This window comes from Sus scrofa, chromosome 15 (genome assembly GCF_000003025.6).
Source record: "Sus scrofa isolate TJ Tabasco breed Duroc chromosome 15, Sscrofa11.1, whole genome shotgun sequence".
NCBI classification, from domain to species: domain Eukaryota; kingdom Metazoa; phylum Chordata; class Mammalia; order Artiodactyla; family Suidae; genus Sus; species Sus scrofa.
In genome coordinates, this window is record NC_010457.5 from 31,044,752 (window position 1) to 31,071,528 (window position 26,777).

Here is a 26,777-nt window from a genome sequence, read left to right on the forward strand (position 1 = left end):
TGGTCCTCCCTGGTGCTGTTGGTCCCTGAAGCACTGGGCATTCTCAATGGGAAAGATGCAGTAATTCAAACTCTAGCATCCAGACAAAGCCCTTCATGACTTAAGAGGCTTCTGGCAGTTGCAACAGAATAAACGTCCCCAAAACTCTGTGGTAAATATTAAATACACGTCTTTATGGTTGGTAAAATCTTTAATGTAGCAGTGAATAAATTTTCTTTGTGTCTTTTTTTTTTTTTTTTTTGTCTTTTGTCTTTTGTTGTTGTTGTTGTTGTTGTTGTTGCTATTTCTTGGGCCGCTCCCGCGGCATATGGAGGTTCCCAGGCTAGGGGTCCAGTCGGAGCTGTAGCCACCGGCCTACGCCAGAGCCACAGCAACGCGGGATCCGAGCCGCGTCTGCAACCTACACCACAGCTCACGGCAACGCCGGATCATTAACCCACTGAGCAAGGGCAGGGACTGAAGCCGCAACCTCATGGTTCCTAGTCGGATTCGTTAACCACTGCGCCACGACGGGAACTCCTCTTTGTGTTTTAAAGTCAATGAAATTATCAATTTAAAAAATTCTTTAAGAAACTCTGATGGACACTTGAAATAATGTAAATACAGACAACAGGTATATCACAGTATATATTTTTCTTAAAAGGTATGTTTTAAAATGATTCTTTAAAAAAAGATCCTCCTCCCCAAGAATCACTAATAAGAGAATGTGAAAGAAATGTCTATTAAAACCAAGGCTGGGAGTTCCCATCATGGCTCAGTGGTTAACGAATCCGACTAGGAACCATGAGGTTGCGGGTTCGGTCCCTGCCCTTGCTCAGTGGGTTAACGATCCGGCGTTGCCGTGATCTGTGGTGTAGGTTACAGACAGAGCTCAGATATGGTGTTGCTGTGGCTGTGGTGTAGGCTGGCGGCTATATCTCCGATTGGACCCCTAGCGTGGGAACCTCCATATGCCACGGGTATGGCCCTAAAAAGCAAAAAAGAAAAAAACAAACAAAAACAAAACACAACCCACCAAGGCTGGAGTTCCCATTGTGGCTCAGCAGAAATGAACCCAGCTAGTATCCATAAGGATGAGGGTTTGAGCCCTGTAGTCCCTGCTCAGTGGGTTAAGGATCTGGCATTGCTGTGTCTGGGGCATTGGACAGCAGCTGCAGCTTGGACTTGACCCCTAGCCTGGGAACTTCCATATGCCCTGGGTGTGGCCCTAAAAAGACAAAAAACAAAAACAAAAAATAAAGGCTGGCATTCCCTTGTGGTGCAGCAGGTTAAGGACCCGGCATTGTCTGTCACTGCAGTGGCTTGAGGACGAAGCTAAAAAAAAATAAAAAATAAAACCACGTTTCCAGATGAACAACAAACATATTGCATAGCACAAGGAATTATAGACATTATCTTATAATAACTTCTAACTCTTAATAGAGTATAATCTGTAAATACACTGAATCTATGCTGGGAGGCAACGACCACTTGAAGGGAGGAGCATCATTATGGCTCTGAAAGGATGGATAGAAATTTATCCGAAATTAGAGGAGATGGAGTTCCTGTCATGGCGCAGTGGTTAATGAATCTGACTAGGAACCACGAGGTTGCGGGTTCGATCCCTGGCCTTACTCAGTGGGTTAAGGATCTGGCGTTGTGGTGAGCTGTGGGGTAGGTTGCAGACACAGCTCAGATCTGGTGTTGCTGTGGCTGTGGTGTAGGCTGGCAGCTATGGCTCCGATTCGACCCTTAGCCTGGGAACCTCCATATGCCGCGGGAGCGGCCCAAGAAATGGTAAAAAGACAAGAAAGAAAAAAAAAATTAGAGGAGAAAAAGCTTCCAGGCAGATGAATTGCGTGAGAAAAGGCATAGAGTGGGACGGGGGTGCGGAGCGCTTTGCAAAATACTGATCTTTACCGTCGCCTCCCGAGGCCGCTATAACCACCTCGGTTTCACAGAGGCGCCCAAGTCACTGAGCCAAGATTCAAACCCAGGTGTGTCTGATTTCATACTAAGGCCTGGCAACCTCCCTCCCCAGGCAGGAGGGCCGCTGGGGAGCATGCGTGCTGGATGCAAGGGGCGGGATCAGAGGACGCCAGAGGCCAGGTTGGCGGCTGCCCGGACGCAGGAGTTGCTCTGGGATTCCTACCAAGAAAAGGTTTGCAGGAAGAGTTGGGGGTTGGGTAGGGTCTGATGCGCTGTGATGGTCAGTAAGGTTGATGCTTATTTATTTGAGGCGGTTCATTAATTGCCTGCAGCGCCAGGTAAGTCACTTGTAGATCACTTCCGCAGAGAACAGGTGGGGCACGGTGGGGGAAGGAGGGCTAGTTGTCCCCAAAGTGTGTGAGATCAGGGAAAAATAGGAGGGAAGAGGAAGAGGAATATTATAAGTAAACCTGAGGAGTTCCATGGTGGCCTAGGGGTTAAGGATCTGAACCCAGGTCGCTGCTGTGGCACGGGTTTGATCCCTGGACCAGGAGCTTTTGCATGTGGTAGGTGCCGCCCCTCCAATAAATAAAAGTAAAAATGGAAAACTTCTACACTTTGGAGGCTAGTGGGGAGGAGGAAGAAGAGCCAGCAAAACATTACTAAGATAAGGGCTGCAAAGATGGGAAAGGCTCTCCGAGCAACATGGCAGCGAAGGTGGGGAGTATCCAGGCCGACAGCAGCATCCACTCCCACCACCGCAGGGAGCGTGTATCTGCCTTTGTTTCTGTGGACTCAGAACACACATCTTCAAATCTAGGTTTGGAGAAATAGACTTTCTAGGGTAACTGCTCTGGCTCATATCACTTTGCCACTTGAGCCTGGGCCTCAAAAGAGTCACTATTTAGAGAGAAAGTTTAATGAAGTCTTTTTCAAGACCATCTGACCCTACATTGGAGCTATTTTTTTTTTTTCTTTTTTCTTTTTAGGGCTGCACCTGCAGCACATGGAAGTTCCCAGGGGTTTAATCAGAGCTGCAGCTGCCGGCTTATGCCACAGCAATGGCAACACCGGATCCGAGCTGCATTTGTGATCTACGCCACAGCTTGTAGCAACGCCAGAGCCATAACCCCCTGAGCAAGGCCAGGGATTGAACCAGCACCCTCATAGACACCATGTCGAGTTCTTAACCTGCTGAAGCACAATGGGAGCTCCCACATTGGAGCTATTTAAATCAGTTTAGGAGTTCCCATTGTGGCTCAGTGGTTAATGAATCTGATTAGGAACCATGAGGACTCGGGTTCGATCCCTGGCCTCACTCAGTGGGTTAAGGATCCGGCATTGCCGTGAGCTGTGGTGTGGGTTGCAGACGCAGCTCGGATCTGCGTTGCTGTGGCTGTGGTGTAGGCCGGTGGCTACAGCTCCAATTGGACTCCTAGCCTGGGAACCTCCATATGCCACAGGATCGGCCCTAGAAAAAAGACAAATAAATAAATCAGTTTAGCAAACACTTAAGATTCTAAGCTGAGCCAAGAATGACGTGAGGCCCAGAGGACTGAAGGGCACAGGCCTCTGGGCTCAGACTGTAGGGACCAAGGAACATACAAGATGCAGCCATTAATGTGTGAGGGGCTGATGAGGAAGGTCAAGGAGAGTGGTTGGTGTGTCTGGGACTGGCCTTCAGTCAGGAAGGCTGGAGCTCAGAGATGGGCTAGGGGGAGCCCCAGCAAGGTTGAGGGTGGCTTGGTTGGCAGGTCTGGGTGGTATCCTGCAGAAACAGAACATTTCAGGGTGCAGAGATGATCAGGAAGGTATTTTATGGTTTGCATGTTATCCTTCAACAAATCTGAATTTAAAAAAAAAAAAAAGAGGAGTTGCTGTTGTGACTCAGTGGGTTAAGAACCTGACTAGTGTCCATGAGGAGGCAGGTTCGATCCCTGGCCCTGCTCCATGTAAGGATCCGACGTTGCTGTAACTGGCGTAGGCCGGCAGCTACAGCTCCAATTAGACCTCTAGCCTGGGAGTCTCCATATGCTGAGGGTGCGGCCCTTAAAAAAAAGATGTTTTTACTGTTAAAGACCCCCAAAATAAAAAAGGGTAATATTTTCCTACAGCTACGCAATTCAAGCATCTCTGCAGAAAAAAATCTTCCTACATGCCGAAAGCAATATATCCCTAGTAAAGAACAAGATTTGCCCAGCACGAGTTGACCAATTGCGCTCCGGAAGGGCTGTTTGTCCTCAGAGCCCCTAAGGAAACTCCACTCCTCTGTGAGTTTCCACAACAAGGCACAGCCCCCAGCACTTAACTGGTCGCCAAGCCCTCCCAACAAGCTGAGAAACAGCCTGGAAGCTGCCTTTTCAGTTGTGCTGAAAGGAAGAAGTTCAAGTGTTAAGACCTCTTGTCTTAGCATTCTCACTAAAACCAGCATGTGCCTGAGGAGGGGAAGCCACAGTCAATATTTACATATTATCACCATAGATTTAAGGAATGATGTATTTGCTTAGGTGTGGAATCTAAAAAAATCATGCTACAAAATGAACATATTTACAGAACAGAAACAGACTCATAGACATAGAAAACAAACTTATGGTTACCAAAGGGGCTAGTTGGGGCGGCGAAGGATAAATTAGGAATTGGGGATTAACAGGGACACAATATTGTACATAAAACAGACAAACAACAAAGACCTATTGCAGAGCGCAGGGAACTATAGTCAGTGCCTTGTGAATAGCTAGAAGGGGAAAGGAACTGAAAAAGAATATATGTATATGTATATATATATATATTCTTATATATATATGTAAAGCTGAATCACTTTGCTGTACACCTGAAACTAATGTTACCAACCCTGCTTCTTGGACTCTAATTAATAGAAATTGATAAGGAGCCCGAGGAGAAATTCATGCAAGGCTTTCCTGGGACTTGGGCAGCAGCAGGAGGGAGTGAAAACAAGCAACAGGTTCCCAACAAGCAAATGTGCCCTTGCTCTCTTGCTGGGGGAAATGCAGAGGGGGCGAGCTGGTTCCTTAAATGCAGCAAAGGTAGGAGCAAATTCAGGGGCGGGGCTGGAGGAGTGGCCTAGGTGGTCTGCTCACCCTCCAGCGCGGTGCTATGTGCAGGGATCATGCTCAGGACCCTGATTTTACTCCCAAGTGGCAGTGGGTTTGGCCTTTTTGAATTTTAGGGTTCACAATCTGCCCCAGCTCTGCATGTGTGCAGTTATTTTTAGCCCCTTATAGTTTCTTTGTGTCTGTTGCTCCAGGAGATGTTTGTCTAGGTGCAGGCACTGTAGCAAAGGGTCCCAGGTCCCAGCCTGTCTCATTCCCCTTTGAGGAATTCTGCACCCCTATTCTTCAGGGTTAAGGGGCTGTAGGGCTCGTATTCTTCTGCCGCAAGACCCTAGCCCACCCTAGAGATGTAGAAATCCATCACTGACTGTTCAAAGGCCATCCTCTGCTGCAATGGGTTGAAATCCTTGAGCCTTCATGCGCCTCATTTGAAACTCTTGGAGCCTGGGAGACACAAACTGAACCAAAAGGTTAAACAAACAAGGGCCAAAAAGGAGCACAGTAGCCACTAAAGGGCCTCGAGAGGGCAGGGACCAGGTGAACTGTTGGGAGGGCTTCCTTAACTGTTGACCAGACAGTAGAGATGACATCGCCCCAGCCAAAATTGGAAGCCCTTCTGCTTGGGTGTAAATGCCCTTCATATGAACTTCTCCCTGCCCTGTCACGTCGATCCAGGCTAGCAGGAAGTATTAGTGCACAAACTCCACCTCGTTCTGTTGGAAGGACATCAAGAGCTAGACGATTATCAAGAACTACATTAGCCAGAGAAACAGTAAAGATCTGGAGTTCCCGTTGTGGCTCAGTGGGTTAAGAACCTGACATAGTGTCCATGAGGATGTGGGTTTGATCCCTGGCCTCAGTGGATTAAAGATCAGGCACTGCTGCAAGCTTCAGCTTCAGATGCGTTTTGGATCCGGTGTTGCTATGGCTGCGGCATGGGGCCAGCAGCTGCTGCCCTGGTTTGAACCCCTAGCCTGGGAACCTCCATGTGCCATATGTGTGCCCCTAAAAAGAAAAACAGAAAAACAAAAAACAAGAGGTCTTAAATCCTGGTAAGGCATGCCTTGTCTGTTCCTTCATATAACTGAGCTGTCTGGTGAGATTTCTTATATTGCTTCATGATATAGCCAGCCTCCCCCCCAACCCCATGGAGCTGCCAGCCCTACCCCTGCCAAGATCATTCTTTGTGTTCTCCCCTGGTTCAGTGGTGAACCAGGGTGGTCCTATTATAGATAAAAATCCCTTTTATCCCTACAGTCCCTGTAGTGCACTGTCCTGTGAAAAGGACATTATCATTGCATTTATAGGCTATAGCATGGTTGGAAAAGGGCAGGGCCTGGTCATAATTCTGTAACATATGGTGGCTGGATGTCTGCAGAGGAAAAGGAAACTTTCAGGGTGCATCCCTGAACGTCTGTCTCCTGGTTGTTAAGAGCAGACCTTGAAAGACATAACTGTTGCTAGTACTTGATCCATCAGGGGACAGCAGACTACGATGTTGATTATTAAGCGTATAAAGCTCTACAACATTTTTAACAAGATGCTCTTGGGAGTTCGCGGCATGGCTCAGTGGTTAACGAATCCGAGTAGGAACCATGAGGTTGTGGGTTCGATCCCTGGTCTTGCTCAGCGGGTTAAGGATCCATGGCGTTGGCGTGAGCTGTGGTGTAAGTTGCAGATGAGGCTCGGATCCTGCGTTGGCGTGGCTGTGGTACAGCTCCGATTAGACTCCTAGCCTGGGAACCTCCATATGCTGCGGGTGCGACCCCAGAAAAGACAAAAAGACAAAAAATTTTTAAAAAGATGCTCTTGTATGGTCCTGCTGGCACCACCAGGGGGTCACACTCAGTGATCCAGATCATTATTTGCCCAGAATCCCACAGGTGAGTTGAACTGGATTGACTGGGCAGATGGGATGTATCTTTCCCTCTACTCATGTTCTCCTTCCATGGTGTTTAGGGGAACAGGGTCATAGTTTGAAACAGGGCACCTCTTAGCCCTCTATAAGAGGCAGGATATCTGGTATAATTAAACCTCAGCAGTTGTCGGGGCATGAGAGACAAATGCCATCTGTGCAGTTTAACAGGGAGCCCTTCACCTTGGGCCCAGTCATACGGGGGAGTCAGATTAAAGCATTGGAGTAGCCCCTAGGAGGTGCAAGTGTGACTAGCAGAGGTCAAGGGCAGTGGCCATTGAGCCTGATTTAGATTGTTAATTACCATCAGACCTGGCAGGTTCAAGGGAAATAGGAGAGGAGGGCAGTAGCCAGCTGGGGGTGGTGACAGCACATCCAGCCTTCTTTTACATGTTCCCCTTTAGAAAGGATTCTGGAAATGTTAGTGAGTTTTCTTATAATTGTCCCCTAATTGCAGATGGACAGAGTCAATAGGAGGAGCACGTCAGTGGTAGACTGCTTCTGGTACCAAATGCAAGTCCATGTGTCCAAAGCACAGTGAGACCAAGCAAACCAAAATGTGGGAGTTTGGAGCAGAGAAAGGTTTACTGCAGGGCCGAGCAAGGAGATGGGTGGCTCAGGCCCCCAAAGCCCCAGACTCCTCGAAGGGTTTCAGCAAAGCACTTTTTTTTTTTTTTTTTTTTTTTTGGCACTGTAAGTTCCAGATTCATTCATAGATATCTTCTGACTGATGTCTGCCCTTGTAATTGTGTTTATTTCTCCATTAACTATAGGACTTGACTAAATGATTACTAGTAATATATTATTGAAGGGGAAAATCCTTTTTTTGTTTGTTTAAGGACTGCACCCACAGCACCTGGAAGTTCCTAGGCTAGGGATTGAATCAGAGCTACAGCTGCTGGCCTACATTACAGCCACAGCAACATGGGATCTCCAACCCACCAAGTGAAGCCAGGGATCAAACCTACATTCTCATGGATCCTAGTCAGGTTCGTTAACCCCTGAGCCACAGAGGGAACTCCCTCAGCAAAGCACTTTTAAAGGCAAGGTGAGGGAGGGGTGTGGTTAGTTGTTGCAAAATTCTCCTGTTGGAATCCTTTGTTTTTGCAACTGTCCACATAGGTCAGGTCACAAGGTTCCTTGTAAGCCTCCAATAAGACATGTTATTTGCTGTTCTGCAACTTGTTATCTCTGTATCTTCAAAGTCAAAACCTTGAGAATAGGCAATCCTGTATATTTCAGGCTCTAGGCAACATTTTTTTTTTACAAAAGGTGCAGAGCCAGCATGACTAAGCACAAAAAAAGGAACAGATGTAACATGGAGTCAGATTTGTTCTTAAACTCTGCACAAAGGAGCTGCTCAGGGTGGCTTAGCAAACCGGTAAAATGCAAACAAGAGATCAATAGCAAGAATGGCAAATAGGAGTCCAACCCACCATATCATTGTGACTTATCTGTGGAAGGTGCCTGTCTTTCGAATGGATATCTTGGATTTTCCACTGGCTCATAGGTGTATTGTTCTGTGACCTCTGGGCATTTTGGAGGTGAAAACATTAGTACAAAGGTACTCAACTAGATATCCCTTGCAGTTTGACAGCAGTAGAAATAGCTAAAATTTCTTTATAGGGGCACTTCCATTTTAACAATAGCTGGTCTCACGGGGACTCCACTTTCCAGGTTTGAACAACTTGGCCCCTGGGGTCTATTTGAAGGGACTGCCCCTCCTGCTGTATTTTTAGTTGGAGCTGGCAGTGCCTTGTGGGCATAGTCCTGGATGGCCTTCTCAATTGTCCTAGATTAATAGATTGTTATAGATTAATGATATATCTCAGGGTCTGGTTCACTTCTTTATCTAGAATGTATCTAGTAAGAAGAGACCTCCCACCACCAGCGCCTCCAGCCCTGACTTCACCACTTGGTCGTGAGCGAAGTACATGTTCAGGACCGCCCGCCCCCCCCACCCCCCGCCCCAGTACACACCATGCAGCTGCTCCAAGCTGCACAGCTTCCAGCAGCCTGGCATTGCAGGTCCGCTCCACTAACCCTTTTGAGGAGCCTGTTGACACTGACCTCATCTGGGCTAAAATGCTGAGTTCTAAGGAGGCTGGGTCCCTCGTGGGTGCCTCCTGTGGAACAGCACCATGAAGGTAGATGATGCTGCCTAGGAGAGCCTGGGTCTGCACCCACACCATGCCTACTCCATCCTGGATGTGTGTGGCATCCAGGGCTCCGGACCCTTGCAGGTCTGGAATGGCAGCTGGTCAGACAAGCAGCCCCACTGGCCAGGGCATCTTGAGAGCGAGCTAATGCCACATGGCAGCAGCGAGGGCATCTTCTGGACGGAATACAGTAACTTCGTCAGGTACTTTCACTCCGTGGACATCTGTAAGGTGCACTCGGATTGCCAGGAGGCACAGGTACAGGGCTGTTTCCCCAGCTCAGCCAGTGGGCCGGTGGACGACGCAGCCCTCACAGCGCTGGAGCTCGAGTCCCTGGAGTTCGCCCTCTTCCAGGAAGGCAGCAGGTGCGCAGATTCAGTGGACAGCCACCTCCTAGACCTGTGCGTCCTGGTGTTCCGGGCATCCTTCAGCAGCGGTGGCCACCTGAGCCTGGGCTGCCTGTTGGCCCGCAGCAAGATCACCGTCAAGAAGTTAGTTGACTGTGACGTGACGCTGGAGCCCAGCAGGTACACCATGGTGTGCTGTGTCTTCAGCCACTGGGGCCCCATGCCTGACCCGCTGGCCACACAGGCCTCCAGCCCCTCAGGAGGAGTTTTCCTGGGGCACCCTGGAGCCGACTGGCCACATGCTAGTGGTGTACAGCTTGAGGCTCGTCACAGTGGAGGCCCAGCTGGCCACACTGGCTGATGCCATCATCCTGCTCACAGAAAGCAGGGGTAAGTGGCACGAGGGTCATGAGGGCATGGCCTGCTGCTACCTGATGCCCGGCTGGGCAGGGTTCATCATGGTTGTGGAGAGCCGGCACCCCAAGTCTTACGTGCACGTGTGACTGCTCAAACAGCTACAACGTGGTGTCCCCCAGGGCAGCCTGCACACCCAGGACAGCGTGCTCCATCACCCACCGTCTGGCCCACTGGAGGGCAGCCCAGGTCCTCCTCAGCGACAGAACGACCTCCAGGGGAAGCCACAGACCCCGACTCAAACCCGAGGTCACTGGCCTGCATGGTCCCCATTCACTGTGACTACCCTGCCCCCACCTGCCTGTCCCCACGCACACTTTACTGGTAAGACCCCAACACGGGGCGCTTGAACCAGAATCTCAGGGATTGCCAGGGGCGGGGGTGGTGTCCCCTGGGCCTTCCTCCCTGCCCCTCCCGCCTGTCCAGGGCCTCCCAGCCACCAAGCAGTACACCTCAAAATGGCCTCTAGCCCTAGGGGCTGTGTGCCAGCTCTTCTGACCAGCCCACCTGGTGGTCTGGCTCAGACTGCCAGAGCCAAGGTGAGGCACCAAGATTTCTATTCCCAAAACCAAATCTAGGCCATTCAGAGGCCAGGACCTCAGGGTGAGGGCAGGGATCACCCCCTTTGTAGGACTCAGAGGCCTGGACCCCGGGGTGAGAGCAGGGACCACCCCCTTTGTGGGGTATGAGGTCAGGAGCATTTTTCCCCAGGTTGCCCCCAGAACCCATCTTACCCCCAACCCCTCATGAGGAAAGCCGAGGTCCCTGGAGTCCCAGCAATGTGTCCCAGGAGGCAGGTGCCTGGCGACCTTGGGCTCAAACAGGGGTGAGAGGGACACTACGCAATCCCCATGCCCTCCTGGGGATGGGCCGGTGGGTCAGGTGGGACCAGGCCAGCCCTGTGCTTGATGAGGTGGGTTGTCCTCAACACCACCTGCCCTCTGCTGGGAAGAAGAGTCCCAGACCCGCCCTGTCCAGGCACATGCAGGTGTGGCCCATCCCAGCCCCGCCCACCTCAGAAGCCCAGTGTTCTTCCTGTGGCTACTCAGCCCTGAGTTCTGTGCCTGCCTGAGGATGACCAAGGCCCCTGGCCGCAGGGCCCTGGGTTGGGGGGGGGGGTGTTGAACCTGGAGACATTAGACAACCCCCCCCCCACTTGGGCCTCCTTTATACTCCTTTTACTCTGAGCTGAGTATTTTTAACCCTGTATATACGGCAGCTCTTGTGAGACAGAGACTATTTTATCAGTTGTCCCGTAGGATGTCTCCATGGGTGTTTGCAGACTCAGCCTCCAATAGACCAAATAAAAATATTTTGCTTTAAGGAAAAAAAAAAAAAAAAAAAAGACACGCCCCCCCCCCCATAGGTCATTTCAAGTGGGCCCAGCCTCAGACCACTCCTGGGGCTACACAAACCCCCGAGTATCACAGTAGGAAGCAGGTTGGTCCAGGGCTTATGAGTCTCTTGGCAGAGCTTTGCCAAGGTTTTCTTTAAAATATGGTTCATTTCCTCCACCTTCCCTGAGGGGTGGGCGTGCCAAGAAGTATGCGGCTGGTAGTCTATCCCTAGACCATAGTGAACCCCTGTGTGATTCTGGCTCTGCCGGAGGGCACTTTATCACACTGCAGGGATATTGGAAGTCCAAAGCAAGGAATTATTTCTTTTTTTAAACAAAGATATCCGGAGTTCCCATCGTGGCTCAGTGGAAATGAATCCGACTAGCATCCATGAGGATGCAGGTTCAACCCCTGGCCTTGCTCTGTGGGTAAAGGATCTGGCGTTGCCGTGAGCTGTGGTGTAGGTCGCAGAAGTGGTTTGGATCTGGCGTGGCTGTGGCTGTGGCGTAGGCTGTCAACTGCAGCTCTTGATTCAACCCCTAGCCTGGGAACCTTCATATGCCATGAGCGTGGCTCTAAAAAGACCGAAAATAAAATAAAATGATGTCTAGTTGATTCACAATATTGGGTTGGTTTCTTCTGTACACCAAAGTGATTCAGTTATACACATGTGTATGTTTTTTTGTAGTATTATCTGAAGTTTGGGAGAGTTATGCCTCCTGCTTTGTTCTTTTTCCTCAGGATTGCTTTGGCATTTCTGGGTCCTTTATGGTTCAATATAAATTTTAGGATTATTTGTCCTAGTTCTGTGAAAAATGTCATGGGTAATTTGATAGGGATCAGATTGCTTAGGGTAGTATGGCCTTTTTTTTTTTTTTTTTTTTTTTTTTTTTTGTCTTTCTGTCTTTTCTAGGGCCGCACCCACAGCATATGGAGGTTCCCAGGCTAGGGGTCTAATTGGAGCTGTAGCCACCAGCCTACACAGAGCCACAGCAACACCAGATCCACCAGCTCATGGCAACGCTGGATCCTTAACCCACTGAGCAAGGCCAGGGATTGAACCCGAAACCTCATGGTTCCTAGTCGGATTCGTTAACCACTGAGCCATGATGGGAACTCCAGTTTTATTTTATTTTATTTTTGTCTTTTTTTTGGGCATTTCTAGGGCCGCTTCTGTGGCATATGGAGGTACCCAGGCTAGGGGTTTAATCAGAGCTGTTGCTGCCAGCCTACACCAGAGCCACAGCAACAAGGGATCTGAGCTGCATCTGCAACCTGCACCACAGCTCATGGCAAAGCCATATCCTTAACCCACTGAGCAAGGCCAGGGATCAAACCCACCACCTCATGGTTCCTAGTCGGATTTGTTAACCACTGAGCCACGATGGGAACTTAGTATGGCCATTTTAACATTATTAATTCTTCCAACCCAAGAACATGGAATATCCATTTCTTTGAATTATCTTCAAATTTCTTTTATTAATGTTTTATAGTTTTCAGCTTGTTAAGTATTTCACCTCCTTGGTCAGGTTTGTTCCTAAGCATTTTTTTGAGGCATTTTATTTAAACAAAATTTTTTTTTTTAGGGCTGCACCTGCAGCATATGGAGGTTCCCAGGCTAGGGGTTGAATTGGAGCTGTAGCTTCCAGCCTATGACACAGCAACACCAGATCTGAGCCACATCTGCAACCTATACCACAGCTCACAACTCCAGATCTTTAACCCACTGAGTGAGGCCAGGGATTGAACTTGCGTCCTCATGGATACTAGTCAGATTCATTTCTACCAAGTCACAACGGGAACTCCTATGTGATTTTAAAAATGATTGTTTTTTATATCCCCTTTCTGATATTTCATTGTTAGTGTAAATAATGTAGTAACTTATGTATGTTAATCTTATATCTTGCTACTTTTCTGAACTCCTTTATCAGATCTAGTAGTTCTTGCGTAGAGTTTTTAGGGTTTTAATATATAGTATCATGCCATATGCCTATAATGACAGTTTTATCTCTTCCCTTCCAATTTCAATACCTTTTTATTGTTTTTTCTTGTCTGACTGCTGTGGCTAGGACTTCCAATACTATGTTGAATAGAAGTGATGAGAGTGGGCATTCTTGCCTTGTTCCAGATCCTAGTGGGACTGCTTTCAGAGCTTCACCATTGAGTGTTATATTGGTTATGGGTTTGCCATAAAGAGTTTTTATCATGTTGGGCTATCTTTCCTCTACACTCACTTTGGTAAGAGTTTTTATCATGAATAGATGTTCAATTTTATCAAATGCTTTTTCTGCATCTGTTGAGATGATCATGTGGTTTTTGTCTTTGCTTTTGTGGATGTGGTGTATGACATTGATTGATTTGCATATGTTCAACAATCTTTGTGACCCTGGGATGAATTCATCTTTGTTGTGGTGTGCGATCTTCTTATGTGTTCTTGGATCTGGTTTGTTAATATTTCATTGAGAATTTTTGCATCTGTGGTCATCAAAGATATTGGCCTGTAATTTTTTTTGGTGTTATCTTTGTCTGGTTTTGGTATCTGGGTGGTGTTGGCTTCATAGATAATGTCTTTGTGAGTGTTCTTTCTTCAGTCTTTTGAAAGAGTTTCGGAAGAGTTTCAGAAGAATGGGTATAAGTTCTTGGTGTGTTTGGTAGAATTTTCCTGTGAAGCCATCTGAACCTGGACTTTTGTTTGTAGGAAATTTTTTTTAATGGCAGATTCTTTTTCACTTCTAGTTGTCAGTTCAAATTATCTATTTCTTGATTCAGTTTTGGTGGGCTGTATTTTTCTAGAAAGTTGTTCATTTCTTCTAGGTTGTTGAATTTTTTTCATATAATTGTTTATAGTATTCTCTTATGGTTTTTTTGTTTTTTTGTTTTATTGTGTGTTTGTGTGTTTTTGTTTTTTTGGTTTGTTTTGTTTTTTGGGTTTTTTTTTTTTTTGCAGTTCTGTGGAATCAGTTATTTCTCCTTTTTCATTTCTTACTTTGTTTATTTGAGTCCTTTCTCTTCTTGGTGAACTTGCCCAGAGGTTTGTGAATTTTGTTTACCCTTTCAAAGAACCAGCTCTTGTTTCACTGATTTTTTCCTATTGTATTAATTAATCTCTGTTTATTTCCTCTCTGATCCTTATTATTTCCTTCCTTCTGCTGACTTTGGGTCTTAATGTGTTCTTCTTTTTCTAATTCTTTCAGGTGATAGGTTGTTTATGTGAGATTTTTTTCTTGTGTTTTGAGGAAGGCTTGTATCTCTTTGAACTTCCTTCTAAGAACTGCTTTTATAGCATCCCATAGATTTTGTATGGTTGTGTTTTGTCATTTTTCTTGATATTTTTAAATTTCCTCTTTGATTTCCTTATTAACCCATCGGATTTTTAGTAGCATGTTCTTTAGTTTCCGTGCAGTCGTGTTTTTTTTCCCCCCTATTTCTTTTCCTATGGTTGATTTCTAGTTTCATGGCATTGTGGTCAGAAAAGATACTTGAAATAATTTCTGTCCTCTTAAATTTGTTGAGGATTGTTTTTATGCCCCAGTATGTGGTCAATCCTGGAGAATGTTCCATGTACACTTGAAAAGAATGTATATTCTGGGGCTTTGGGGATGTAATGTCCTGGAAATATCAATTAAATCTAACTGTTCTATTGGATCATTTAGAATCTACTGTCCATTTAGGATCTCTGTTCTTATTGACTTTCTGCCTAGAAGCTTCCTATCCATTGATGTGAGTGAGATGTTGAAGCTTCCTACTATTATTGCATCCAATCAGTTTCTCCCTTTTGTCTGTTGGTATTTATGTTGGATACTCCTATATTGGTGTATATATGTTGCTAAGTATAATATCCTCTCCTTGAATTGATCCTTTTATCATTAGATAATGTCCTTCTTTATCTTTCATTGTGGTCTTTATTTATTTTTTTTTTTTACTTTTTTATTTTTATTTATTTATTTATTTATTTTTTTGCCATTTCTTGGACCACTTCTGCAGCATATGGAGGTTCCCAGGCTAGGGGTCGAATCGGAGCTGTAGTCACTGGCCTATGCCAGAGCCACAGCAACACGGGATCCGAGCCACAGCTCACGGCAACACCACACCACAGCTCACGGCAATACTGGATCCTTAACCCTACACCACAGCTCATGGCAACACCGGATCCTTAACCCACTGAGCAAAGCCAGGGATGGAACCCATGACCTCATGGTTCTTCGTGGGATTCGTTAACCACTGAGCCACGATGGGAATCCCTGTGGTCTTTGTTTTAAAGTCTATTTTGTCTGATATGACTATTACAACCCCCACTTCCTTTTCATTCCCATTTGCATTATTTTTTTCCATCCCCTTACTGTCAATCTATGTGTGTCTTTTGCCCTAAAGTGTAGGCAGCATGTTGTAAGCTTTTGTTTTTATCCAATCTCCCCATCTGTGTCTTGATTACAACATCTAGTCCATTGACATTTAGGGTAATTATTGATAGATATGTATTTATTGCCATTTTAAACCTTGTTTTCCTATGAATGCTGCATTTCTTCTTTGTTCCTGTCTTTTTTTGTTTTTCCTTTTATGATTTGATGATTTCCTTTTATATTATTCTTGTGTTCTCTTCTTTTTGGTTTTTGTGAATCTATTTTTTTATTTGTACCCTGTTTTTCAAATATGTTAATTTCCCCCTTTATCTATGTGCTTTAGATGAATAGTCATTTAGGCTCAACCCCCCCTCTTTTTAAAGAAAAAAAAACTACATTTCCTACTCTACTTCACATTTTATGGTTTTCATGTCCTTTTTATATCTTAATGTTTATCTTTTTGTTGTTCATTGTGGTTATCATTGCTTTCGCAAGAATCTTTTAAAAACTTTTTTCTTTTAATCTGTACACTGGCTTACTTAAGTGATTTACTTTCCAGTTGTGATTTTCTCTTTTCTATAGCTTCTTGCTTTTTTTCTATTAAGACCTTTCAATATTTCCTTTAGGATGGGTTTAATATTGCTGTATTCTCTTAGGTTTTTGTTTGTTTGTTTGTTTGTTGTTTTGTCTGAGGAGTTTTCTATTCTAAATGATAATCTTGCTGAGTAGAGTATCCTAGGTTGCACATTTTTCCCTTTCAGGATTTTGAATATTTCTTGCCACACCCTATTGGCTTGCAATGTTTCCGTGGAGAAATCAGCTGATAGCCTCATGGGGGTTCCTTTGGAATCAATCCCTTTTTCTCTTGCTGCCTTTAGAATCTTTGCTTTAACTTTTGCCATTTTAATTATAATATGTCTTATATTCTGTTTGGGTTCATATTGTTTAGGACACTCTATGTTTCCTGTACCTGGAGTCTTTTTAAAAGACTCTTCTTTAGGTTTGGGAAGTTTTTCAGCCATAATTCTTCAAATACATTTTTGAACCCCTTTTCTCTTTCTTCTTCTAGAATTCCTATTATGCATAGGCTGGCATGCTTTATATTGTCACATAGGTCTCATAACTTCTTTTTAATTTGACTTTCTATCTGCAGTTCTGATTGGATGATTTCCATTATTCTGTCTTCCAGCTCACTTACTTGTTTCTCTGCATTATTCATGCTGTATTCATTGTCTTTAGCTCGGCTTTTGTCTCAGCAAATGCATTTTCTAATTTTTCTTGGCTCCTCTTTATAGTTTCTAGTTCCTTTTTATAGTAATCTGCAATTTCTATCAATAGCCTTTCTTAATTCCCTCAGTATTTTTATTATCTCTCTTTTGAACTTGGTGTCTATCAGACTGAAGAGGTCTGTTCCTTGTTTTTTTTTTTCAAGGGGATTCTCTTGATCTCTTAACTGGGAGTGTTCACTCTGCCTCTTCCTCTTACTCTTTTCCTTTTATTCTTACTCTGTGAGTTTAGGAGAAACAATTCATCTACTGTGGTCTGGGAAGGTTATTTATATGTGGGAGTGTCCCTGTGTGACCTGCATGGGTTTTACATTTTTGGTTTGAGGGCTGTTTCTAGTAAGGATGCCTGCTGCCTCTTTTCTCAAAGTGTCCTGGCCATTATCCCCTTGATAAGCAGTGTGACTGGTGTTGTGGTGATCAGAGCCTGCATTGGATATTGGGTGGAGCTTCCTCTTTGCTCCATGATTGTCATGGCCATGTCAGTGACAGAGTCTGCTCCCCAGTTGTTGGAGTAGAAGCCCCCAGATCCATTTCTGAACTGTTTCTGGGCTGCAGAGTGAGGCAGGCAGGATTGGAGCACTTCCACTGGGAGAGGAGATACTGAGTATTTTTCCACCAGGTAGTACATTTGGTGGTATCACCTCTCACCTGTTGTGCAGACTCAAAAGTACACTGCTGTTGGCACTGCCCTTGGCCCAGCCTCAACTGTGGGGTACTTTCCCACTGTTAATATTTATCTGCTGTTTAGCTTCTATAGTATTTTAATATAGTGTTGAGACCAACAGAGGTGAATTTTATATCTCAATTTTGTTAACTCTGAATTTATATATCATAACTCACTAATCTAAATGTCCATTTTTCCCATATATTCATGTCACTGAAAATCAGGATGGATTCACATAATCGGCAGAGTTTTTTTTTTTCCTCAGTGGTACATAAATTATGGTGATGTCTTTCAATCAGTGGCATCTTATATGTGATGAACTAGGATACTTGTAGGAAAATATATGTCTGGGTATTTCCCCCTACATCACTCTATGGAACTCTAGTCTGTTACATCTTTTTTTTTTTTTTTTTTTTTTTTCTTTTTAAGGTTGCAGTTGTGGCATATAAAAGTTTCCAGGCTAGGTGTGGAATCAGAGCTGGCACTGCTGGCATATGCCACAGCCACAGCAATGCCAGATCTGAGTCACATCTGCAAACTACACCACAGCTCAAGGCAAGGCCAGATCCTTAACCCACTGAGCGAGGCTGGGGATCAAACGCACATCCTCATGGATACTAGTCAGGTTTGTTACTGCTGAGCCATGATGAGAATTCCCTGTTACATCTTTTTCTACCATTCTGCTATTCCTCATCACACTGTAGCCATATGCTGGTCTTTGGGTTTTTTTCCTGAGCACCCGAGGGCCTCCGGACCCCGGGAAGCTCATGAGGCTGGCTCCTTCAGGCCTTAGTTTAAGCTGCCATCTCAGCTTAAATGTCACTCCCTTTCAGAAGCTTGTTGACCATCCAGTTAAAATCAGCACTCTTGCCCCAAACAACTCCTATCATATTATTCAGTCTTAGTCATGAAAGCACTTGCTCTGATAACTTTCATTAGTCTCTTTCCTTGCTCAGCATAAGCGCCAGGAGAAGCGTTCTTGCCCATCTTGTTCAATATCATACTCTGGCAACTGGAATAGAGCCTGACACCAAGTAGGTGCTCAAATATTTCTAGAATGAATACTTTAGAGAAATAATGTTAGGCTATGGACACAATTCTGTAGTCATTTAGCAAGTAACTATGTTTCAAATTTATAAATAACATTGCTTATTTTTCTATGGAAAAGAATTTCATATGTGTAAATCATTTTGTTGGGAAGATCCATTTCTGATTGCTATCCAGTTAAATTTCAGAGATATATTACTGGCTGCCATTAATATATATATATTATTGGCATATACCAAGAATAATTTCCACAGCATGAAACAATTCCTAGCATCCGTAATTTATCTGTACATATTGCAAATCTACTTACTCTTGACCAGAAGTGATATCAAACAGGAAGCAAACTAGGGTGAAAAGAGAAAGGTTGTTTCAAAAAATTCAAGAATGTGATTACCTTCAAGTTTTGTTTCTTTTTATTTTTTGGCCACCCTGTAGGCCAGGGATGAGCTCTAAGTCTCAGTTGCAACCTAAGCTGCAGCTGCGGCAATGCTGGATAGTTAACCTACTGTGCTGGATTAGGGATCCCTGTTTGGGGCCAGGGATCAAACCTACGTCCCAGGGCTCCCAAAACGCCACTGATCCTGTTGTGCCACAGCAGGAAACCCACCTTCAACTTAAAAAAAAAAAATTTTTTTTTTTAAGGCCGCACCTGCAGCGTGTGAAAGTTCCTGGGCCAGGGGTCAAATTGGATATGCAGCTGGGGTCTGCACCACAGCCTCAGCAATGCCAGATCCAAGCTATGAGCTACACTGCGGCTTGCAGCAACAGCAGATCCTTAACCAAGTTAGGCCCAGGGATCAAACGCACATCCTCACGGACACCATATTGGGTTCTTAACCCACTGAGCCACAACAGGAATTCCAAACTTTTTAAATTTCAAGAAGAGAAATTTTAAATTTTAAAGGAAAGATGAAATTAAAAGTATTGTTTATACCTATACATTTATTTCCCATGGCCCAGTTCAAAAAATTAACTGAAATAAAGTTTGTTTGACATTGCAGAACATCTAACAAGGACATTAATGAATAACTTAATGTCAGTACTTACATTTTACATGTATGACAAAAGGATTTAAAAAAAAGGCTGAAATTCTAAAAACTGTATTTGTCTGCCTTTTTTTTTTTTTTTATTCAAAAAGCCCATGATTCTGTGGAAGGTGATACAAGATGGTTTTCCAGTTGGATCATAATTTCTACAATTTGTCATAACCATAAATCCCAAAGGTTCCCATTCTCCCCACCCCGATTCACTTTTGGCACCTGTATGTGAAATGTCACTTCTGCAAAATGGGGGGAAAATGTGCTGAGCACAAGGTTTTTAATCACAGTACTCTGTGCCTGATGAAAAATTTTCTGACAGCTGGATTTAGCATATTGATACAAGAAAGATGAACCATCTCACCAATAAAAATCTTCTAACTCCACGGCTGTCTCAGAAACAAATGCATATTAGAAACAGTAGCCAGTGCTCAGAGGTAAAAGGGGAGATGGCTGCTCTCATTGTTCCCCACTTCTAACTGAAATTCAGAGTCATGAGCAATTCCCACGGGAGGAGGTGGGGTGTCTGGCACAGGCCCTGGCTTTGCGGTTTTAGAATGCCACCTTAATTCCTCACGTCCTTCAGAGGAACTCGGGTCACACGGGATGAAACAGCGAGAAGCTGACAGGACAGAGCTGTTGGCTCCTGGTGCAGGAGGCGGGGCCCGCCCGCAGGACTGGAGGCTAGAAGAGGACTCTGCCAAAGAATTCTGTTTTAAATTCTGATTAGAAAAAATTGTATCATTTATATAGACTTTTGCTCTCGAGCCTTCACCTAGTCTATTAAAAAGCTCTTACAGAAAAATCAGGATGCTATAGGAGGAAAATAGCCAACACAGACTCCCATTGGCTGATCTTTCAATATGAAGAATACGACTTTCACTTTTCATACTGAGAAGGATTTCATATGAACCCACATGGTCCAATTCAAATTTATTTTCTTAGCTCTGCTTCAGACCCACAGGGGATGGCTAAGAGATTCATACAGAAAAATCTCTGAATGTTCCGCCGTCATTAGAACCTAATGCATGTTTCTGAGACCTACTGGAGAGCTGACAGAGGTTGGGGGGTGGGGGGAGGTCTTAGCCACCCCCTAGCTGTCAAGACCTAATAAAATAAGACATTTTCATGTTAAAACCAAAGAAGCTAATGTTACAAAACTAGGGGGTGGGGACAGAAGCCAGGATATAGTCCTTTTTCTTTTTACTTAACACTTGGCTAACTCCTGCCTATAGCACCACATATGCGGGTAACTTGTGGAAGGGATGGAGGGAAGAAACTCTGAAACCTCCTGACAAAGGAGCTGTTCCATTGCACAGTCAAGGGCTTCTTTCTTCTGCCAGCCACTGCTGCACAGATATTTTCCCCATTTACAGAAGTGTGTGTGAGTGAGGCTGGGGAGAGCAGGGAACAGGCCGAGAGGTGGACTGTCGCCTTCTGAGGAGCCTGCCCTCTGTCCTTAGTGGCGACTGATGCACCCAGCACCTTAGCCTTCACAGTAAGCAGCACCTCTCCTTAAAACTCTTCTTGTTCTTGCTGCTTTTCTTGCCGTTCTTGTCTTTGTTTTCTGACATCTTCTTTGCTCTGATCTCTCTCATTAGGTCAAAGAACACCTGCATGGGGGGCGGGGTTGGAGAATGAGGAGGAAGAAGCCATTTAATGATTTAATGAAGCAGTTTGACTAAGGAAGATATGTCATTACATTTCAAAGCATAAAGCCAAATTTATTCTTATAAACCATAGGCCTGGAGTTCCCAGGTGGCCTAGTGGTTAAAGATTTGTCAGTGTCACTACTGTGGTGCGAGTTTGATACTGGCCCAGAAACTTCCACATGCCACAGGCTTGGCCAAAAAAACCAAAAACCAAAAAACCATAAGCCATATAAAACAAGAGGTCGAGGGCAAAGAAGAGCAACTGACATTAAAAAACACAGTCTCATTCTACAAAGGGAAATCTCTGTTCCCTTCACACAACAGGTCAAGCTAAGGACAGAAGCATCACACTGTCGCTGCCACTTGGCAGCTTATTTCAAAATGATAAAACCCGGAGTTCCTGTTGTGGCGCAGTGGAAACGAATTGGACTAGGAACCATGAGGTTGCAGGTTCGATCCCTGGCCTTGCTCAGTGGGCTAAGGATCCAGCGTTGTTGCCATGAGCTGTGGTGTAGGTCACAGATGCGGCTCGGATCTGGCATTGCTGTGGCTGTGGCATAGGCTGGCAGCTACAGCTCGGATTAGACTCCTAGCCTGGGAACCTTCATGCGCCATGGGTATGTCCTTAAAAAAGGCAAAAGACCAAAAAAAAAAAAAAAAAAGATAGAGCCCGTCTTGAGTGTTAAGTGTGAGAAGGATGAGGCGTCACAGGACCGGCCAACACCACCTTGTGAAATTCACATATATTAAGAGTGACAGCAGTCTTCCAACTTCCTGGCTCTTCCAACCACCAGGACAGGAGAGGAAGGCCCGAGTGCTCTTGACCAGGAGCTTTGAGACACACCTGGGGACCGACCAATCAGTCCTTCCATGACCTCAGAGGGACAAAGTCACTGCACAGTACTGCTCTCCCAGCCTAACCCCACAGTGGCAGGCTTAGGATCACAGGGCCACGGGGAGGACGGGAAGCAGAACGAACAGATGACACAGGGACAGGGAGAGAGCAGAGCTCCTGACACCCTCCCCTTTCCTCAGTCCTCAGTTCCATGTGATGTCACTGGAAGGAACTTTATCACCCCTCCAGGTGATGAGACGCACCCTCTGAACACAAGTGCTTTACTTAGATGCCAATTAGCACTTGTCACAATAGTTCGGGCTTGGCCTTCCGCTGCCGTCAGCCAGGCCCGTGTACAGAGTAGCCCCCTGCAGACGAAATATCCTCCTGCCAAGAAAGCCTCAAGATTCCTCACAGAGAAGACAGAGACAGAAAGTGGGTGGCTGAGGGGAGGCCTTAATCCTTGGACGTTTACCCAAAACTACAAGCTCCTGTTATTTTCTTAGTGAGAAGCAGGATGGAGCTTTTTGGGTGGGGATTCCCAGGAGCACTTCCCACCAGCTCGGGGCACAGGAAAGGACCCCCCCCCCAAAAGTGGATCTGACTGACCTAAGCACCCCTTTCCTTCAGCCTCTCAGGAAGTCCCACCCCCACCCCCCGACAGCTTTTCTTTCAGCAAAAGCAGAGGAAGGGAAAAGCATGTGTCCAACTCAAAATGATGACCAAGCAGATCTTATCGACAAGCTCCTTGCCTGTCAAGTGTTTACAAGTGAATACAATGCTGCCAGTCAGAGGTTTCCGGCTGGTTCCTGTTTGGCAGGTCCAGTGGGTCCGGGGCAGGAAGTGGGGAGGACAAGCCCCTGTGACAGCCCCTGCCCCCCCTCATCGTGGTTCCCAGGCCAGGGAAAGTCTTGCTGATTTTTTAAAAAATGAAGTTAGGTATTTGGATTTCCTGTGTGTTTTCGAACTCTACCGCTAGAAAACAGTTTGGCAGAAGTTAATTTGGAAATGCATAAGAATCAATGTAAGAGCTGAGAGGAAAACACAAAGGAAAAGAAGCTGACAGGGGAACAAGATACAACTAAACAGATTTCTGGGGGGGTTTCTTTGGCCCTGCCCACAGCCCATGGAAATTCCAGGGCCGGGGACCAAATCCTTGCCACAGCACAATCCGAGCCTCAATGCTGGATCCTTAACCCACTGAATCACTGGGGAAACTCCGCAACTGAACAGATTTCTGTTGCTGGAGAGGCTTCCAAAGTGAACCCCTTCTGACACCAACATCCAAAATACCAGCATCATTTCAAGCTAAAGGAAAGCTTGGTTACAAACCGTTTCCTCTTCAGGTGAGAAGCAAAGGAAAATTATTTCTCCATAAGAAAGAGGGGTGTAAGAAGGGATGTGGGCAATTCAGACACCGATGCTAGCACGGGGTGAGGTGTCCATGGCTTGGCTGCCAAGGTGATGTGTGTAGGTGTTGCAGAAGCCTGGATCGTGATGTGAGAGCTGATGAACAAGGTGAGGGCAGAAGAGAGAGCCTCAGCTTTAAGTGGGTCTACTTTAGCTCTGTGGCAACTGCCTCAAATCTTACCTTAAAAAACCACAACCAGGACAAAAACAGAAAAGAAGGGGAGCTCCCTGGTGACCTAGTGGTTAGGATTCAGTGCTTTCACTGCTATGGCCCAGGTTCGATCTCTGGTCTGGGAACTGAAATCCCACATTAAGCTGCTGCTCACCACCGCCAAAGAAAAGGGTCTCTCGGAGTTCCCGTTGTGGCATATCGGAGATGAACCTGACTAGGAACCACATGGTTGTGGGTTCGATGCCTGGCCTCACTCAGCGGGTTAAGGATCCCGTGTTGCTGTGAGCTGTGGTGTAAGTCGCAGATGCTGCTCGGATCTTGCACCATTGTGACTGTAGTGTAGGCCGGCCGCTGTAACTCCAAATGGACCCCTAGCCTGGGAACCTCCATATGCCGCAGGTACGGCCCTAGGCAAAAAAAAAAAAAAGTCTTCCAGTCACTGGAGGATGCTCATCACTGTCAAGGCCATCCTTTAACTACCTTCAGAGATTTGAATGAAAAAGTAAGCTGGGACCCAGAGAAGAGAGACCTGGAGGGCTGATTCCTGGGAGAAAACACTATTGAGAGACTATCAGAACCCCCTGGCTCTGCCAGGGGATAGGAAGGTGAAAAGAAGGCACTAACTAATCCTTCAAGGAGAGCAAAAATCAAGAAACGCGTGCTTCTCCGGACACCTGCATGAGAGGCCTTCCCAGGGCTGGCTCCGCCCTGGGGAACACGGGCCCCACAAGCCGGTGGTCTCCCCTGGGTACACGTCCACAAGGCGCATCTGACCAAGGCTCAGGACACAGCCAGGGAGCTCCGGGTGCGACATCTGCATCGGGCCGTCCTGGTGCTTCTCAGGACAGTACCAGGACATCTGGGAGGACAGCCCTACCTCTGCCCCTCCCAGAACGGTTCCCTGGGGACCGCAGATGGGACGCCGGGAGCCATGCCCACCTTGTCCACGTTGGCGCGCGTCTTGGCCGACGTCTCCACGTACTGCACGCCCCACTCCTCGGCCTTGGCCCTGGCCTCCTCCACTGGCACCTGCCTCCGCTCCTCCAGGTCCGACTTGTTCCCCACAACCAGCAGCGGGATTTTATCTTCTTCTGCCTTCACACGGAGGATCTGCTCCCTGGACAGCACATCAGGAATGAAGCCACTGAGAAGCTAAACTAGGAACCCCCTGCCTCTAACCCAGCTTGACTGGGGAAATGCCTCCACTCAGGGCTCCTCCCTCAGCGTCTTCAACCGCATCTCTGTCTGCCTGCCCCAGGGTGACCTGAGATGCTCATTCCAAACGCGGATGTGCAGCCCAGGAGGGGCCCTACAGAAGCAGATGTCTGGGCAGGAGCCCAAGATTCTGCATTTCAACAGCATCCTGGGGAAAATTCATGCTTAGGAGAAAAAAAAAATAAAAACCTGGGAACCTCTGGGATCAAAACAAGCTAAAAGAAGTATCTTCAGGGAGTTCCCCTGTGGCTTGGTGGGTTAAGCACCCAGCATTGTTACTGCTGTGGGGAGGGGTTTCATCCCTGGCCCAGGAACTTCTACACACTGCAGGCATGACCAAAAAAATTAAAATTTTAAAAAATTACAACAAAATTTAAAAGTAAGTATCTTCATATACAAAATGCTTAATAATTCCCTTGGAAGAAAAATGTGATTTCTTTGTGAGAATAAAAAACTATGAATTCCACCGTTTTTCATATGGAAGAGAATAGCCCATTAGCAGACATGAAATCATTTAGTGGGAAAAAAAAAACCCTGGTAATTCTTTTTCCTCAATGAAATATAATATTATAGAATAGCAAAGAAACATTAGAGGGACTCTCAAGCAGTAAAGGTGAGTAGGGTTTTGCAAAACTCCTGTTCCAACTATGTCTGTGTTATGTGAGTGCCCCCCACTCTCCCCACACCCAGTTCTCTTAGGCAGTAACCCTACTGCAACAAAATGTGAAAAAAAATGAAAGAAATACTCCTAAGGAAAAGTACTTCAAAAACATCTTTAAAAAAATTCTTACTGGAGTTCCCTGGCTCAGTGGATTAAGGATCCGGCATTAAAACTGTTGTGGCTTAGGTTCAATCCCTGGTCCAGGAACTTCTGCATACTACAGGAGTGACCAAAAAAAAAAAAATAGAAAAATAGAAAAAAAAATTTTAATTAAAAAACTGTTACCTGTAGCACATTAAATTTTGCGCTACTGAAATTAACCAGCCATCTAAAATTGTTTTTAAAAAACCAAGTATTTAAAAAATTAAATGTTCCACGTCCATTATTTTGACCCAGTGGGAACACATCTAGCTCTGCATTCTAATACATTCCAAAGAGATCCTTCCAAAACCTGCTGTGGAGATTTGCGCTGATTTGTTATATAACATCAGGTGGCATTACATAATAATAAAAACATTAAAATTTTTTTCTAGGAGTTACCATCCGTGGCTCAGTGGTTAACAAACCTGACTAGTATCCATGAGGACGAGGGTTTGATCCCTGTCCTTGCTCAGTGGGTTAAGGATCTGGCATTGCCGAGAGCTAAGGTGTAGGTCGAAGATGTGGCTCGCATCCCCTGAGCTGCTGTGGCTGTGGCATAGGCTGGCAGCTGTAGCTCCAATTGGACCCCTCGCTTGGGAACCTCCATATGCTGCAGATGCGGCCCTAAAATAACAATAAATAAATAAATAATTTTTTTTCCCATACAGTCAATTGAAGTACCAGATACCAAACTTTTTTTTTTTTTTAATACTTAAGCCCCACCTGCCCTTCCTTAGCCCATTGAGGATTCAAATGAGCCTGAAACACCATCAGGTCTGAAGGTTTATCTGAAAGGAACTCCCGGGTTTGGCTGAAAATGATGCTCTTCTGGACCTGCTAGGGATTAGAAAGGAATGGCTTAAGGACCACTCTGCCCCTGGAGGAGGTCATTTTCCTGTGGCAGAGAGGCTACAATACCTGCCCTCCATCTACTCTGTTTCATTTAGGGACAGCCAGATACCAAACATTTTAAGGAAAATGAAAAATAAGCAGATGCTTGAAAATTGCCTCTGAGGAGCTTCGCCATAGCCTGCATTTCCACAGGGGTCAAGGAGTATGCTGCCTTTAGAAGTCACATGATCAGTATAATTAATGAACAATAAAAACTGACCGCTTTCTGGCTCATAGTCTTGCAAAGGCATGACTGATTAGCTCCATCAATAAGC

The 26,777-nt window shown here is 45.7% G+C and overlaps 1 protein-coding gene and 1 pseudogene across 9 annotated transcripts in view; one reads left to right on the plus strand and one right to left on the minus strand.

Moving 5' to 3' along the window:
• On the plus strand, positions 7,835-10,939 carry LOC102164509 (annotated as a pseudogene).
• RALB (RAS like proto-oncogene B) overlaps positions 19,590-26,777 on the minus strand; it is a 54,097-nt gene continuing 46,909 nt past the window's right edge. For all 9 annotated transcript variants that reach the window (XM_021074756.1, XM_003359447.4, XM_021074757.1 and 6 more), the window contains exons 4-5: positions 24,534-24,711; positions 19,590-21,138 (exon numbers count right to left, since the gene is read on the minus strand). In XM_021074756.1, the coding sequence (XP_020930415.1) occupies positions 21,019-21,138; positions 24,534-24,711 (298 nt within the window). In that variant the 3' untranslated portion in view covers positions 19,590-21,018. The remainder of the gene's footprint in view (positions 21,139-24,533; positions 24,712-26,777) is intronic.